General features: G+C 31.4%; 1 protein-coding gene across 2 annotated transcripts in view; it reads right to left on the minus strand.

Annotated features, from left to right (window-relative positions):
* The window catches only part of LOC127718961 (uncharacterized), a 43,964-nt gene that overhangs the window by 9,167 nt on the left and 16,586 nt on the right, over positions 1-18,211 (minus strand). For both annotated transcript variants that reach the window (XM_052225030.1, XM_052225029.1), the window contains exons 3-4: positions 12,811-12,983; positions 11,439-11,466 (exon numbers count right to left, since the gene is read on the minus strand). In XM_052225030.1, coding sequence (XP_052080990.1) covers positions 11,439-11,466; positions 12,811-12,983 — 201 coding nt within the window. The remainder of the gene's footprint in view (positions 1-11,438; positions 11,467-12,810; positions 12,984-18,211) is intronic.

An 18,211-nucleotide genomic window follows, 5' to 3' on the forward strand; every position in this document is an offset into this window, starting at 1 on the left:
ATTTGTAATATTTCACTTAAATAGCAAGAAATTTTAACACATGAAAGTACTCACAAGGTCAAAGGTGCACGTATAGCTTCCAATATTAGGTGTAATACCACCATTGATTTTCCCCTATTAGTCTTTGTTAAATTTGCACTTTTCAAAAAAATGTGCAGAATGTATCTTTGTTTCAAATAAAGAAATACTTGGCATTAGTAAAGTTTTATCCTGTTCAGTACATTAGAAAAAATTTCACATAACATGTCATTGCATATAAGAAAATAACCATTACTTGAATTTAACCAATCAAATGTTCCCCCTTTTTTAACCTGTGTACAAGCTTTAGTAACCATGTAACCTCAAGTTTCCAAAATATTCTATAGAAACCCCAGATAAAAAAATAATGGTGCTTTGAAATACTCAAGATATATGTTTATGACCCAGAAATGTTTTACTGCAATGAAATGTAGGATCAATTACCTACAACTGTCAAATTCAAGGGAATATTTTTTTCGGCCTATTTTCGTATGCAACCGGATGTGACGTACTATGATTTGGTGGTATTACACCTAAAGAAGACTTTTTTGTTAAATAAACCGAATGTGACTTTTTTCCTTTGTAATACTGGTTATTTCAAGCATTCCTGTCAAGTTTTGTCATAATCAGTTCAATAGTTTGAGAAAAATCTAGTATAATGTAAGGCGACATCTACAGCGATTCGAGCAAAATTTCTTCGAAAAATCCAAACCAAGCAGCATCATGATAGAATAAAGTGTGGACCAATAAATGATCAAATATTTATCTCATCTGCCTACAAACAGTTGCATATGACGCAAAAGATGACTTTAGGATGATAAATGCTACTAATGGACCTCTTTGTCTGCATTATAAGGTCTTTTGGTCAATTTTTACCTCTCATTTCTTCAAAAATTCTACTCAAAATTGGGGTAACTTTCACTCAGTTATGAGAGAAATGTTATAATAAATGATAAATTGAAGTATTCAAGCTGAATGAACTATCCGTATAAAAGTTTACTGTCTCCAAGGAGGTTTCAATAAGTACTTAGAATACGTAAAACTTAAATTTACGCCGCGTTCCAGAGAGGGACATAAAAAGCTTCTCTTTTGGTGAATAATTTGTTGTTACTGCTTTAAAAATAATTTCATTTACTTAAAACTATATATTTATGAAAGTATTTCTCAGAAAATTTTTTCTAGTATAGCAGAATGTAAGAAATAAGGAGAAAAAGCTCCCCAAAACTCTAAGTATGGCTTGTTCTGTCAACTAATGTTCATGGTAAAGTCCTTTTTTAAGGACATTTTCTGATAAAATGTGTTTTGGAGACTCAATCCACTCAGAAAATTCATTATTTGTAATATTTCACTTAAATAGCAAGACATTTTAACACATGAAAGTACTCACAAGGTCAAAGGTGCACGTATAGCTTCCAATAAAGAAGACTTTTTTGTTAAATAAACTGAATGTGACATTTTTCCTTTGTAATACTGGTTATTTCAAGCATTCCTGTCAAGTTTTGTCATAATCAGTTCAATAGTTTGAGAAAAATCTAGTATAATGTAAGGCGACATCTACAGCGATTCGAGCAAAATTTCTTCGAAAAATCCAAACCAAGCAGCATCATGATAGAAGAAAGTGTGGACCAATAAATGATCAAATATTTATCTCATCTGCCTACAAACAGTTGCATATGACGCAAAAGATGACTTTAGGATGATAAATGCTACTAATGGACCTCTTTGTCTGCATTATAAGGTCTCTTTTGGTCCATTTATACCTCTCATTTCTTCAAAAGTTTTTTTTTAGGCCAATAAATAAAAAGTTTGGGGTAACTTTCACTCAGTTATGAGAGAAATGTTATAATAAATGATAAATTGAAGTATTCAAGCTGAATGAACTATCCGTATAAAAGTTTACTGTCTCCAAGGAGGTTTCAATAAGTACTTACGTAAAACTTAAATTTACGCCGCGTTCCAGAGAGGGACATAAAAAGCTTCTCTTTTGGTGAATAATTTGTTGTTACTGCTTTAAAAATAATTTCATTTACTTAAAACTATATATTTATGAAAGTATTTCTCAGAAAAATTTTTCTAGTATAGCAGAATGTAAGAAATAAGGAGAAAAAGCTCCCCAAAACTCTAAGTATGGCTTATTCTGTCAACTAATATTCATGGGAAAGTCCTATTTTAAAGAAATTTTCTGACAAAATGTGTTTTGGAGACTCAATCCACTCAGAAAATTTCATTATTTGTAATATTTCACTTAAATAGCAAGACATTTTAACACATGAAAGTACTCACAAGGTCAAAAGTGCACGTATAGCTTCCAATAAAGAAGACTTTTTTGTTAAATAAACTGAACGTGACTTTTTTCCTTTGTAATACTGGTTATTTCAAGCATTCCAGTCAAGTTTTGTCATAATCAGTTCAATAGTTTGAGAAAAATCTAGTATAATGTAAGACGACATCTACAGCGATTCGAGCAAAATTTCTTCGAAAAATCCAAACCAAGCCGCATCATGATAGAATATAGTGTGGACCAATAAATGATCAAATATTTATCTCATCTGCCTACAAACAGTTGCAAATGATACAAAATATGTCTTTATGATGATAAATACTACTAATGGACCTCTTTGTCAGCATTATAAGGTCTCTTTTGGTCCATTTATACCTCTTATTTCTTCAAAATTTCTTCTTTTTTAGGCCAATAAATAAAAATTTTGGGGTAACTTTCACTCATTTATGATAGAAATGTTATAATAAATGATTAATTGAAGTATTCAAGCTGAATGAACTATCCGTATAAAAGTTTACTGTCTCCAAGGAGGTTTCAATAAGTACTTACGTAAAACTTAAATTTACGCCGCGTTCCAGAGAGGGACATAAAAAGCTTCTCTTTTGGTGAATAATTTGTTGTTACTGCTTTAAAAATAATTTCATTTACTTAAAACAATATATATTTATTAAAGTATTTCTAAGGAAAAATTTTCTAGTATAGCAGAATGTAAGAAATAAGGAGAAAAAGCTCCCCAAAACTCTAAGTATGGCTTGTTCTGTCAACTAATATTCATGGTAAAGTCCTATTTCAAGGAAATTTTCTGATAAAATATGTTTTGGAGACTCAATCCACTCAGAAAATTTCATAATTTGTAATATTTCATTTAAATAGCAAGACATTTTAACACATGAAAGTACTCACAAGGTCAAATGTGCACGTATAGCTTCCAATAAAGAAGACTTTTTTATTAAATAAACTGAATGTGACTTTTTTCCTTTGTATTACAGGTTATTTCAAGCATTCCTGTCAAGTTTTGTCATTATCAGTTCAATAGTTTCAGAAAAATCTAGTATAATGTAAGACGACATCTACAGCGATTCGAGCAAAATTTCTTCGAAAAATCCAAACCAAGCCGCATCATGATAGAATATAGTGTGGACCAATAAATGATCAAATATTTATCTCATCTGCCTACAAACAGTTGCATATGATACAAAAGATGACTTTAAGATAATAAATACTACTAATTGACCTCTTTTTCTGCATTATAAGGTCTCTTTTGGTCCATTTATACCTCTCATTTCTTCTAAATTTCTACTTTTTAGGCCAATAAATAAAAAATGTTGTGGTAACTTTCACTCATTTATGATAGAAATGTTATAATAAATGATAAATTGAAGTATTCAAGCTGAATGAACTATCCGTATAAAAGTTTACTGTCTCCAAGGAGGTTTCAATAAGTACTTACGTAAAACTTAAATTTACGCCGCGTTCCAGAGAGGGACATAAAAAACTTCTCTTTTGGTGAATAATTTGTTGTTACTGCTTTAAAAATAATTTCTTTTACTTAAAACTATATATTTATGAAAGTATTTCTTAGGAAAAATTTTCTAGTATAGCAGAATGCAAGAAATAAAGAGAAAAAGCTCCCCAAAACTCTAAGTATGGCTTGTTCTGTCAACTAATATTCATGGTAAAGTCCTATTTCAAGGAAATTTTCTTATAAAATGTGTTTTGGAGAATCAATCCACTCAGAAAATTTCATTATTTGTAATATTTCACTTAAATTGCAAGAAATTTTAACCCATGAAAGTACTCACAAGGTCAAAGGTGCACGTATAGCTTCCAATATTAGGTGTAATACCACCATTGATTTTCCCCTATTAGTCTTTGTTAAATTTGCACTTTTCAAAAAATTGTGCAGAATGTACCTTTATTTCAAGTAAAGAAATAATTGGCATTAGTAAAGTTTTATCCTGTTCAGTACCATAGAAAAAATTTCGCATATCATTTCATTGCATATAAGAAAATAACCATCACTTGAAGTTAACCAATCAAATTTCCCCCCTTTTTTAAACTGTGTACTAGCTATAGAAACCCCAAATAAAAAAAATATTGGTGCTTTGAAATACCCAAGATATATGTTTATGACCCAGAAATGTTTTACTGCAATGAAATGTAGGATCAATTACCTACAATTGTCAAATTCAAGGGAATATTTTTTTCGACCTATTTTCGTATGCAACCGGATGTGACGTACTATGATTTGGTGGTATTACACCTAAAGAAGACTTTTTTGTTAAATAAACTGAATGTGACTTTTTTCCTTTGTAATACTGGTTATTTCAAGCATTCCTGTCAAGTTTTGTCATAATCAGTTCAATAGTTTGAGAAAAATCTAGTATAATGTAAGGCGACATCTACAGCGATTCGAGCAAAATTTCTTCGAAAAATCGAAACCAAGCCGCATCATGATAGAATATAGTGTGGACCAATAAATGATCAAATATTTATCTCATCTGCCTACAAACAGTTGCAAATGATACAAGATATGACTTTAGGATGATAAATACTACTAATGGACCTCTTTGTCTGCATTATTATGTCTCTTTTGGTCCATTTATACCTCTCATTTCTTCAAAAATTCTACTTTTTAAGCCAATAAATAAAAATTTTGGGGTAACTTTCACTCATTTATGATAGAAATGTTATAATAAATGATTAATTGAAGTATTCAAGCTGAATGAACTATCCGTATAAAAGTTTACTGTCTCCAAGGAGGTTTCAATAAGTACTAACGTAAAACTTAAATTTACGCAGCGTTCCAGAGAGGGACATAAAAAGCTTCTCTTTTGGTGAATAATTTGTTGTTACTGCTTTAAAAATAATTTCATTTACTTAAAACTATATATTTATTAAAGTATTTCTTAGGAAACATTTTCTAGTATAGCAGAATGTAAGAAATAAGGAGAAAAAGCTCCCCAAAACTCTAAGTATGGCTTGTTCTGTCAACTAATATTCATGGTAAAGTCCTATTTCAAGGAAATTTTCTTATAAAATGCGTTTTGGAGACTCAATCCACTCAGAAAATTTCATTATTTGTAATATTTCACTTAAATAGCAAGACATTTTAACACATGAAAGTACTCACAAGGTCAAATGTGCACGTATAGCTTCCAATAAAGAAGACTTTTTTGTTAAATAAACTGAACGTGACTTTTTTCCTTTGTAATACTGGTTATTTCAAGCATTCCTGTCAAGTTTTGTCATTATCAGTTTAATAGTTTGAGAAAAATCTAGTATAATGTAAGACGACATCTACAGCGATTCGAGCAAAATTTCTTTGAAAAATCGAAACCAAGCCGCATCATGATAGAATATAGTGTGGACCAATAAATGATCAAATATTTATCTCATCTGCCTACAAACAGTTGCATATGATACAAAAGATGACTTTAAGATAATAAATACTACTAATGGACCTCTTTGTCTGCATTATAAGGTCTCTTTTGGTCCATTTATACCTCTCATTTCTTCAAAATTTCTACTTTTTAGGCCAATAAATAAAAATTTGGGGGTAACTTTCACTCATTTATGATAGATATGTTATAACAAATGATTAATTGAAGTATTCAAGCTGAATGAACTATCCGTATAAAAGTTTACTGTCTCCAAGGAGGTTTCAATAAGTACTTACGTAAAACTTAAATTTACGCCGCGTTCCAGAGAGGGACATAAAAAGCTCCTCTTTTGGTGAATAATTTGTTGTTACTGCTTTAAAATTAATTTCATTTACTTAAAACTATATATTTATTACAGTATTTCTAAGGAAAATTTTTCCAGTATAGCAGAATGTAAGAAATAAGGAGAAAAAGCTCCCCAAAACTCTAAGTATGGCTTGTTCTGTCAACTAATATTCATGGTAAAGTCCTATTTGAAGGAAATTTTCTTATAAAATGTGTTTTGAAGACTCAATCCACTCAGAAAATTTCATTATTTGTAATATTTCACTTAAATAGCAAGAAATTTTAACACATGAAAGTACTCACAAGGTCAAAGGTGCACGTATAGCTTCCAATAAAGAAGACTTTTTTGTTAAAATAAACTGAATGTGACCTTTTTCCTTTGTTATACTGGTTATTTCAAGCATTCCTGTCAAGTTTTGTCATAACCAGTTCAATAGTTTGAGAAAAATCTAGTATAATGTAAGACGACATCTACAGCGATTCGAGCAAAATTTCTTCGAGAAATCCAAACCAAGCCACATCATGATAGAATATAGTGTGGACCAATAAATGATCAAATATTTATCTCATCTGCCTACAAACAGTTGCATATGATAAAAAAGATGACTTTAGGATGATAAATACTACTAATGGACCTCTTTTTCTGCATTATAAGGTCTCTTTTGGTCCATTTATATCTCTCATTTCTTCAAAATTTCTACTTTTTAGGCCAATAAATAAAAATTTTGGGGTAACTTTCACTCATTTATGATAGAAATGTTATAATAAATGATTAATTGAAGTACTGTAAATTCAGAAATTATTGCGAGGTTTTTATTAATGCGAATAATGCGACTTGGTGATGATCGCAATAATAAGAACTCGCATTCTGATATTTAGTACATATATCTGTATACAGATTTTCCCGAAATCGCAATAATTAATCTACCACTTTTGTTCATTTTTCAAAAATCGTAATAATAAATGCACGCAATAATTTCTGAATTTACAGTATTCAAGCTGAATGAACTATCCGTATAAAAGTTTACTGTCTCCAAGGAGGTTTCAATAAGTACTTACGTAAAACTTAAATTTACGCCGCGTTCCAGAGAGGGACATAAAAAGCTTCTCTTTTGGTGAATAATTTCTTGTTACTGCTTTAAAAATAATTTCATTTACTTAAAACTATATATTTATTAAAGTATTTCTAAGGAAAATTTTTCTAGTATAGCAGAATGTAAGAAATAAGGAGAAAAAGCTCCCCAAAACTCTAAGTATGGCTTGTTCTGTCAACTAATATTCATGGTAAAGTCCTATTTCAAGGAAATTTTCTGATAAAATGTGTTTTGGAGACTCAATCCACTCAGAAAATTTCTTAATTTGTAATATTTCACTTAAATAGCAAGACATTTTAACAAATGAAAGTACTCACAAGGTCAAAGGTGCACGTATAGCTTCCAATACTAGGTGTAATACCACCATTGATTTTCCCCTATTTGTCTTTGTTTAATTTGCACTTTTCAAAAAATTGTGCAGAGTGTATCTTTGTTTCAAATAAAGAAATATTTGGCATTAGTAAAGTTTTATTCTGTTCAGTACTATAGAAAAAATTTCACATAACATTTCATTGCATATAAGAAAATAACCATCACTTGAAGTTAACCAATCAAATTTTCCCCCTTTTTTAACCTGTGTTCCATCTTTAGTAACCATGTAACCTCAAGTTTCCAAAATATTCTATAGAAACCCCAAATAAAAAAATAATGGTGCTTTGAAATACCCAAGATATATGTTTATGACCCAGAAATGATTTACTGCAATGAAATGTAGGATCAATTACCTACAACTGTCAAATTCAAGGGAATATTTTTTTTCGACCTATTTTCGTATGCAACCGGATGTGACGTACTATGATTTGGTGGTATTACACCTAAAGAAGAGTTTATTGTTAAATAAACTGAGTGTGACTTTTTTCCTTTGTAATACTGGTTATTTCAAGCATTCCTGTCAAGTTTTGTCATTATCAGTTCAATAGTTTGAGAAAATCTAGTAAAATGTAAGACGACATCTACAGCGATTCGAGCAAAATTTCTTCGAAAAATCGAAACCAAGCCGCATCAGGATAGAATATAGTGTGGACCAATAAATGATCAAATATTTATCTCATCTGCCTACAAACAGTTGCATATGATACAAAAGATGACTTTAGGATGATAAATACTACTAATGGACCTCTTTGTCTGCATTATAAGGTCTGTTTTGGTCCATTTATACCTCTCATTTCTTCAAAATTTCTACTTTTTAGGCCAATAAATAAAAATTTTGGGGTAACTTTCACTCATTTATGACAGAAATGTTATAATAAATGATTAATTGAAGTTTTCAAGCTGAATGAACTATCCTTATAAAAGTTTACTGTCTCCAAGGAGGTTTCAATAAGTACTTACGTAAAACTTAAATTTACGCCGCTTTTCAGAGAGGGACATAAAGAGCTTCTCTTTTGGTGAATAATTTGTTGTTACTGCTTTAAAAATAATTTCTTTACTTAAAACTATATATTTATTAAAGTATTTCTTAGGAAAAATTTTCTAGTATAGCAAAATGTAAGAAATAAGGAGAAAAAGCTCCCCAAAACTCTAAGTATGGCTTGTTCTGTCAACTAATATGCATGGTAAAGTCCTATTTCTCATAGAAATATTTCTCATATTTCTCATATTTCAAGAAAATTTTCTTATAAAATGTGTTTTGGAGACTCAATCCACTCAGAAAATTTCATTATTTGTAATATTTCACTTAAATAGCAAGAAATTTTTACACATGAAAGTACTCACAAGGTCAAAGGTGCACGTATAGCTTCCAATATTAGGTGTAATACCACCATTGATTTTCCTCTATTAGGCTTTGTTAAATTTGCGCTTTTCAAAAAATTGTGCAGAATGTATCTTTGTTTCAAATAAAGAAATACTTGGCATTAGTAAAGTTTTATCCTGTTCAGTACTATAGAAAAAATTTCACATAACATTGCATTGCATATACGAAAATAACCATCACTTGAAGTTAACGTAAAACTTAAATTTACGCCGCTTTCCAGAGAGGGACATAAAGAGCTTCTCTTTTGGTGAATAATTTGTTGTTACTGCTTTAAAAATAATTTCTTTACTTAAAACTATATATTTATTAAAGTATTTCTTAGGAAAAATTTTCTAGTATAGCAGAATGTAAGAAATAAGGAGAAAAAGCTCCCCAAAACTCTAAGTATGGCTTGTTCTGTCAACTAATATGCATGGTAAAGTCCTATTTCTCATAGAAATATTTCTCATATTTCTCATATTTCAAGAAAATTTTCTTATAAAATGTGTTTTGGAGACTCAATCCACTCAGAAAATTTCATTATTTGTAATATTTCACTTAAATAGCAAGAAATTTTTACACATGAAAGTACTCACAAGGTCAAAGGTGCACGTATAGCTTCCAATATTAGGTGTAATACCACCATTGATTTTCCTCTATTAGGCTTTGTTAAATTTGCGCTTTTCAAAAAAATTGTGCAGAATGTATCTTTGTTTCAAATAAAGAAATACTTGGCATTAGTAAAGTTTTATCCTGTTCAGTACTATAGAAAAAATTTCACATAACATTGCATTGCATAAGAAGAAAATAACCATCACTTGAAGTTAACCAATCAAATTTTCCCCCTTTTTTAACCTGTGTACAAGCTATTGAAACCCCAAATAAAAAAATAACTGTGCTTTGAAATACCCAAGATATATGTTTATGACCCAGAAATGTTTTACTGCAATGAGATGTAGGATCAATTACCTACAACTGTCAAATTCAAGGGAATATTTTTTTCGACCTATTTTCATAGGCAACCGGATGTGACGTACTATGATTTGGTGGTATTACACCTAAACAGTAAATTTTCAGAAAATGAGCATTTCAATATTTCATGTCTGCACAAAAGCGCTGACTACTGGGCTGGTGGCACCATGAGGAACGAAACATTCAGCAGCAGTTTATTAATAAATCCAATCATAATTTAGCACCTACTTAGAAAAAAAAACCACTGTCTAAGATGTAATAATATGAATTTATTTCTATATGCATTCACCTTCTCAAATTTATATGTATTCTTGATATTGTTTTTTTTTTAAATTATCATGCACTTGTCTTTTTATTTGTTAAAACAAGAATACATTTGGTGCATCATTGGTACAGAAATGAGTTTTGTTCTGTGATCTAGAATTATACACTAGCTAAACAATTAGCCCAATATATATATTTCCAGGCATAATGTGAAAGGTCTGGAACACTTTTTGAATAACAGTAAAATAAAATCTCAGAAATTGGTACAACTATATGCCCAGCCACTCGTAACAATAACAAAGAATCTATTAAATCGATGTTTATAGTGCATTTCATTTTGTAACTTTTGTAATCTGCAAAGAAATGACATATACACAAGTCAGTAATTTAAAAAAAAAACAAGAGATATTTATCCTGTCCGTCTCGATTCGATTTAAGTTCATACGATTCTTTATAAATTTTGCTTATGCTATCGTTTTTATCCGTCGAGTTGCTCATGTATAATTTATATGGAACGTCCCCTTCAAGTCATGTATGGTAATTAATATTCTTTAATGTCGGTTCTGTCAAAACGTCTAAGTTGAAAGGAGCATAACAAAAAAAAATACCTCATGGGACCAGAATATCCTACCCACGTGTACGATCTAATAATGTAGTAGGTTTCATGTGTATACATTAAACCATGCAATAATAGTTGGGATGACAAGGTCGGTTCTGTCAAAAATTCTTAGTTGAAAGGGACATAAGTAACAAAAACTCAATGAACCAAAAACTTCTACCTACAAGCAAAACAACATATAAGAATCTAACAATGTACAAAATTTCGTGTATATGCGACAAATTTGTATGACGAGTTGCAAAGTACAAGTATCAAGTAACTAGTAAAGTTCTGAAAAGGACTAACATTTGTAAGGTATGCCCCATAACTCTGAATAAACTAAACAGAATAAAAATTACAAGTAAGTAATGTTTGCATGCCATGATCTTTTATACTACAAAGTTTAACGTGAATAAAAAAAATAACAAAGAAGTTTTTCTATATAGATAGAGGGACATACAGACGAACTTAAAGACTTAATCCTATAAACCCCAAAACTTTGTTTTCGGTGCCATAAGTTGATTCTACCAGTTCTGGTGATTATGAGATACTATAAGACAATATGGAGATCACTTTTTGTATTGTTAACTGTTTTATAAGATTGCTGTCTTTTGGTGTTTACCCTATCAATCATTTATACCATTATGCATTATCACAATTATAGCAGTTCGAAATAATTGACTTTGATATATGAAAAACCCTTTGATATTCTATGAAAACGTATTTAACTGAAAAACTGAAAACTCACTTATTTCTTTCCCATGCTCTGTAGTTATCTGAAAAAAAATTAGAAAGTAAGGAAAAGAAGGAACTCAGTGAATCCGTAGTGCTGTTTTAAGTTTAAAGTTGTATTTAGAAGGTTACTGTGATGGCTGGAAAATCATTTTGAAAAATGTATAACAAAATAAAAAACTGTTAAATGAAAAGACAAAATAAACCTAGATGTGTAGATACGATATGAATGTCTCCGAATATAAACAATGCAACAAAAATATAAGTGTTGAATAGATACTGTATGCCAAAGTTCAAGGATGTTTATATTTTTTCCAGGAATCAGTTTCTATCTGTCGATTGCAGATTTTCAAATAATCAGAAATTGAAAAAAAAAACATTGGACACATTGTAATTAAGGGGCCTATAGAGGGTCAGTTGTCGATTTCATTCAATCAACATGTTTGTAAATCTTCTGTTGCTAGTTATAATAGATGTTAGACATTTTTGCCTATCCGTTAAAGATACTAGGTCATAAAAACGTTTTGTGACAACAGCACAATTGACAAACAAATCCGGCTAACAACAACCAATGGCTACCACAGATAATTGAAATACTTTGATATGAATATCTGATATTGACTTTCGGTCAAGGTGAGCACAAGGGGGTTATATGAGAATCTGTAAGTCATCATTATACACTAATGTATCTAAAATTATATAAACATCAGCAGCCATAACGACCAAAAAGGACAATTGATTGATTTTAGTACAGAATGACGGAATAACTGAATGACATAATGATGGACACAGTTTACACTTTATGCCACGGTGGATAGCAATGGATAAGTGGACACGACTTAACAATAAACAACGAAAGCTTAATATCGAAAACAAAACATTACCCCACCAAACAGCATGTTTTTGTTTTTCTCGTTTGCTAAAACAGATTTAACGGTTCTGAATTTCAAGCATTCAAGTAATATCAAATTAATAGTTGGTAATAAGTCGTCAAGTCACTGTGGATTGTAAACTGATAAAATGCTAATATGAAAAACGAAATAAGAGGTACAGAAGAACATTATAGGAGTAAAATTTGACAAATATCACGGAATCCTGTAATGAGGTTCAGCAGAATAAGGTGATAAAAAGATAGACAAAAGGACCTATGTTTGACAAATCATGACCTATTTTTCTACCATGTTTTTACAGACTGTTACATTTTTGCCAACAATTTTGACATATCATGGCCATTGTTTTTTCATACATAAAACAAAAAATGCTGATTTGAAGATTTGAGTAGACATAAAATAAGACGGATTGACCTTTGGATTTTAGCATATCTACTAAAGCTTTTTGGGGTGTAATTAAAATACTATGGTTTCGTTAGTTTTGTAAATTATACATACACTTTCCTGTAGGTCGTTTTCTAAATCCTTTAATTTGATTTGCAATTTGGTGATAAATTGACTTTCTGTTTTTGTACACAAAGTTTGTACATATTCGCTGAGAACGTGCGTCTGTTGACTGATTTCCTTTACCACCTCATAATCAAGTTTTATTCCTCTCACAAAATAATCTCCTGTAAAAAGATCTTTATTTAAATATTCAAGCAAGGATTTCAATTAACTTTTAAAGATATATTAGGATAACTATATGAGTTCGTGTTCACCCCTTATAACCCCAATACAAACAAATCCGGACGTTGACGCGTTCAAATCGAAAACACCGTGCATCTCTCTAACGGCGATGAGTTTACTCTTTTACAGAAAGTCCAATATTTATTCTTAGGATATTTTGCTCCAAAATATTCTTTGTCATACTATTCGGTGCTTACTGCAAGGTTTTTCAAATATGTGATATTTTTATAGGCAAACTTTAAAAAACGCACGAACATGCAACTGATAAAAGCATATTTGCTTTTTTAAATATATAAAATTTTAAGTTTCCCGTGCCTCATATTTTATAAAACATACATTTTTTGAAAATATCATAGTTTTAAATTTAACAAACAAATTAAGATCATAGGTTTATGTATTATCTAGAAACAAAGAAATGCATGTTTAAACGCGTCTTGTTTTCATATTGTGAACGGTTTTGTATCATTACACTTTTTTACACTGTACGATTCGTTGCGACAATATTGTATTTTTCAAACTAATTTTGCATTTATTAAATATAAAAAGGAAGATGTGATATGATTGCCAATGAGACAACTCTCCACAAGAGACCAAAATGACACAGAAATTAACAACTTTAGGTCACCTTACGGCCTTCAACAATGAACAAAGTCCATACCGCATAGTCAGTTATAAAAGGACCCGAATGACAAATGTAAAACAATTCAAACGAGATAACTATCGGCCTATTTATGTACAAAAAAAGAACGAAAAACAAACATGTAACACATCAACAAAGGACACCCACTGAATAACAGGCCCCTGACTTGGGACAGGCACATACATACAGCATGTGGCGGGGTTAAACATGTTAGCGGGATGCAAACCCTCCCCTAACCTGGGACACTGGTGTAACAGTAAAACATAAGACCGAACTATAAAAATCAGCTGAAAAAGCATTAACTCATCACTGTCTGAGTACAGATATACGCGTCCGACTGCCAATTTTATAGCAATTTTTAAAACGTTTACCATACGACATTCAACAATGAGCAAATTAAACACCGTATAGGACCGCATAGGATAGAAACTCACAAAAAATGCTTAGCATTTACCTCACATAAACAAACTGTAGTTATCCCCCAATCCTCCCAGTTCATTCGAGAAGACAGCCTTCACTCGTAACCAACCTAGGTTTGCACATCCATACCTAGACTTGACAGCGAAATAAAGCGTAAACAATGATCTATTATTATAATAATTAGGCTGTCATTTTCGATATGGGTGACTCGCGGCTTAACGTCAGCCCAGTGTCCTATAACCATTTTTCACCCATTGCTAAATTTTCCGGGGGGAAGAACTGGATTTATCCAGTTTTTCCCAAAGGAAAAAAATGGCATGATCCCACTTTTCTACCACAGCGTGGCGGGGGGAAACCAGGATCAGGCGTATTTTCCCCTTAGTAACACGGGAAGCTAATTCCCCCCTTGTAACGTCAGTGGGAAATTAATTAATCAGTTAAGGATAGTTACCTTCTTTTAATTAGTTAAACGTTACAAAACAATTATCGTAGACACATTAACAGACCATTGAACATATTGACAGACTGATGGACCATTAGACTAGTTGACACACACACACACACAGACTGGTGGAACTGTAGACAGGCTGCTTGTGGACATCTTAACAGACTGGTGAATCTATAAACAGACTGGCGGACACAAAGACGGACTTGTGGACATGTCAAATGACTAGTTGGCACGTAGACAGAATGGTGAACATGTCGAATGACTGATTTGCATGTAGACAGAATGGTGAACATGTCGAATGACTGGTTGGCATGTAGACAGAATGGTGAACATGTCGAAGGACTAGTTGGCACATAGACAGAATGGTGAACATGTCTAATGACTAGTTGGCACGTAGACAGAATCATACCCAACTATATCAGTCCTATTCAGGACCGATAACTCTGTCGATAAATATTGTCGGGTATACAATGTTGTTGAAATCAGAGCAATTGTATTATATGTCTCTGTTGAAATGTATACAATAACAATTTTTTTTACACAAGTTTAACTTTATATCGATTTATTGAATGCCTGGATTTTGCTTAAAATATTGAATTAAAAAAAATAAATAATAAAATCATATTCAATGAAATCTCGTTTAATTTTTTACGAAATAATACAAAATCCATTTAAATTAAAATTTGAATCAAAATATTTCTTTTAAATAATCATAGAAACATAAATATTAGTTGATATTATCTTTTAAAGCAAAAATTATTTTTTTAAAGATTTTTTTTTATAATATTCATATTTTCTTCAAGTTTATTATGATACATACTTCTTCTGGTTTGACACGGGGAAGAGAAGATATTTATTTGTACAGTTATGAAAACTTTTGTATATCACAAAATTTAAACTCTTGTAATACATGTATACACAGGATGTTTAATGTCACCTGGTTGCTTTTGGTTTGCACGTCTACCTGACAATATATTGTTATGTAACATTACATCCAAAGTCAGAGTTCACCTGTTCGTCAAGTGATGGGATTTTGAAGGTATGGAATATTTATCTATAATAATTGTTGGGATTTTTTTCTCTCTTGGGACGTAAATATTTTTTTGTTCTAAAAGGAATGTATAAATATATTTATAAAGAAAGATAAATTATACAGAAAACAGGAAAAAACCTTTTAAAAAAAGAAGAGAAAAATTTTTATTATAAATTTTATTGTTAACTATTTTCTGGTAACAGTATATCCTGGATATCTGTCAAAATAAAATGTTCCCGTGTCACACTTAAAATAATATTTTTTTATCAAGAACTTTTGAAATCAATCATATCGAAATATCACCAAAGAAAATAACAGAAACATCAGAGATTCTACATGAAAAATTAAATTAAATCAAGGAAAGTCTTACTATACAAATCCTCGATTTGATGCAACATTTCCATATACATCATCCGCCATTTTGAAAAATCCCGAAATATTCACTTTTTTAAATCGATTTTTGACAGAAATTGCCCAGAAATTAAACTGTTTTAAATAGTATTTTTCGCCAGATATATGTTTGAATATACTTAATCGATTTGCAAAGTTTTATTTTTATTAACGGAATTTCTTTATTTGTTATACAAGTCGACATGGGTATCGGTACATTTAGCATTGAGTCAACGGAGAAATAACGAGAAAAAGTACATGTTTTTACGATTCTCCAGTGACAGAATTTAATCAAAAATTAAACTGTTAGGACCAACATTGTTTGATAGAAATATGTTTGAATATCAAGGATTGATTTGCAAAAGTTAGAAAACGGGTCAGGTTAATGAGAAAACTAAACTTTTATTGAAGCACCTATGCATTTTATATGGGGCAATATAATACAAAATGGCGGCTAGTATACGTCACAAAAGTCACGTGATGTCTGACTTAGTTGGATATGGGTGAACATGTCGAATGACTAGTTGGCACGTAGACAGAATAGTGAACATGTCGAATTACTGTTTGGCACGTAGAGTGAATGGTGAACATGTCGAATGACTAGTTGGCACGTAGACAGAATGGTGAACATGTCGAAAGACTGGTTGGCACGTAGAAAGAATGGTGAACATGTCGAATGACTGGTTGGCACGTAGACTGCAGACTAGTGAACATGTCGAATTACTAGTTGGCACGTAGACTGCAACATGTCGAATAAAATAATATATATGAATTTAAACAAAAGAATGTTTCATCAGAGGATCAGGATATTCTAACTTGATGGAGGCATTCGATTGTGGATTAATTGTGGTAGCTATTCACGGAACCAAGAAAAGACACGTATAAGTCAATAAACATGATATAAAATAAGAGGATGAGGTATAATTGCAAATGAGATATCTGTTTATTACAAGCTATAGCTACTGGTAAAAAAGCTCCCGTAAAAATAAACGTTATCAAGGATCGGGGTGTGACTTGTTTTCTGAAAGACAGAGAAAACACAAACTCCTTTAACATGAATTTTCTCATAATAATGAGTAGTGTCACCCTCCAGGAACTTTTTAATATTCCTAATTGTAACTCCCGACGAATGAACGACACAGTTTTTTTTTAGTGAGAACAACATTTTTTCAAACCACATTTCTATCTTCAATATAAAAATAAGGAGATGTGATATGATTGCCAATGAGACAACTATCCACCAAAGTTAAAATGAAGTGGATGTAAGCAATTTGGTGGGGTTTGTGTTGCTTAGTCTTTAGTTTTCTATGTTGTGTCATCTGTACTACTATTTGTCTGTTTGTCTTTTTATTTTTGGCCGTGGCGTTGTCAGTTTGTTTTCGATCTATGAGTTTGACTGTCCCTCTGGTATCTTTCATCCCTCTTTTATAGTCGGCTATTAAAGATCCCGTCATGAAAAATATGAAACAATAAATTTAGAAAACTGACGGCCTAAGTTGTAACAAAACAATTTACGAACATTATATATGACAGACATGAACCAACAATAACCACTGAACTACGGGCTCTTGACTTGTAACAGGTACATTGGGACTGGCGGGGTTAAACATGTTTGTGTGCGCTCAGTTCTCTCCAAAACTGGGACTGGTGTTACAGTACATCACAAGACCAAACTATAAAAAAATCGGTTGAATTATCAGGTCATCGTTTAATACTATCATGGACGATATCAGACCAGGCGCGGATCCAGCTTTTCCGAAAAAAGAGAGAGCTTAACCACGGAACACACTGGAACGTTCACAAAATAAACATAAATCGAAAACCAATGGAGTTTCAACCACCAGAACACCCTCTCCCAGTATACCGGATGCGCTAATGCAGACTGCATCCATTAAAACAAAACCTTCAAACATCAGGAACACTTTCAAATGTGTAATTGAGGTTTAAATAAAAAATTTGATAACAATACCTAATAACTGTAATCAAATCGTAACATAAAAAGGAGAAAAAAAAACTCATGCCAGACATATGTTTATTTTTACATTTTTCGATTCGAGCGTCACTGATGAGTCTTTTGTAGACGAAACGTGCATCTAGCGTAAATACAAAATTTCAATCCCAGTTGCAATAAAGTGTTTATTTGCATTGGTTTGCAGTAGTTTTAATGAACATTTATATGACAGAAGTCTCATTGAAAATATAAACTGTTCATGAATGTGACAGAATAGATAGCAGTAAT

Source organism: Mytilus californianus, unplaced genomic scaffold (genome assembly GCF_021869535.1).
Source record: "Mytilus californianus isolate M0D057914Y unplaced genomic scaffold, xbMytCali1.0.p SCAF_10, whole genome shotgun sequence".
In the NCBI taxonomy this organism is placed as follows: Eukaryota; Metazoa; Mollusca; class Bivalvia; order Mytilida; family Mytilidae; genus Mytilus; species Mytilus californianus.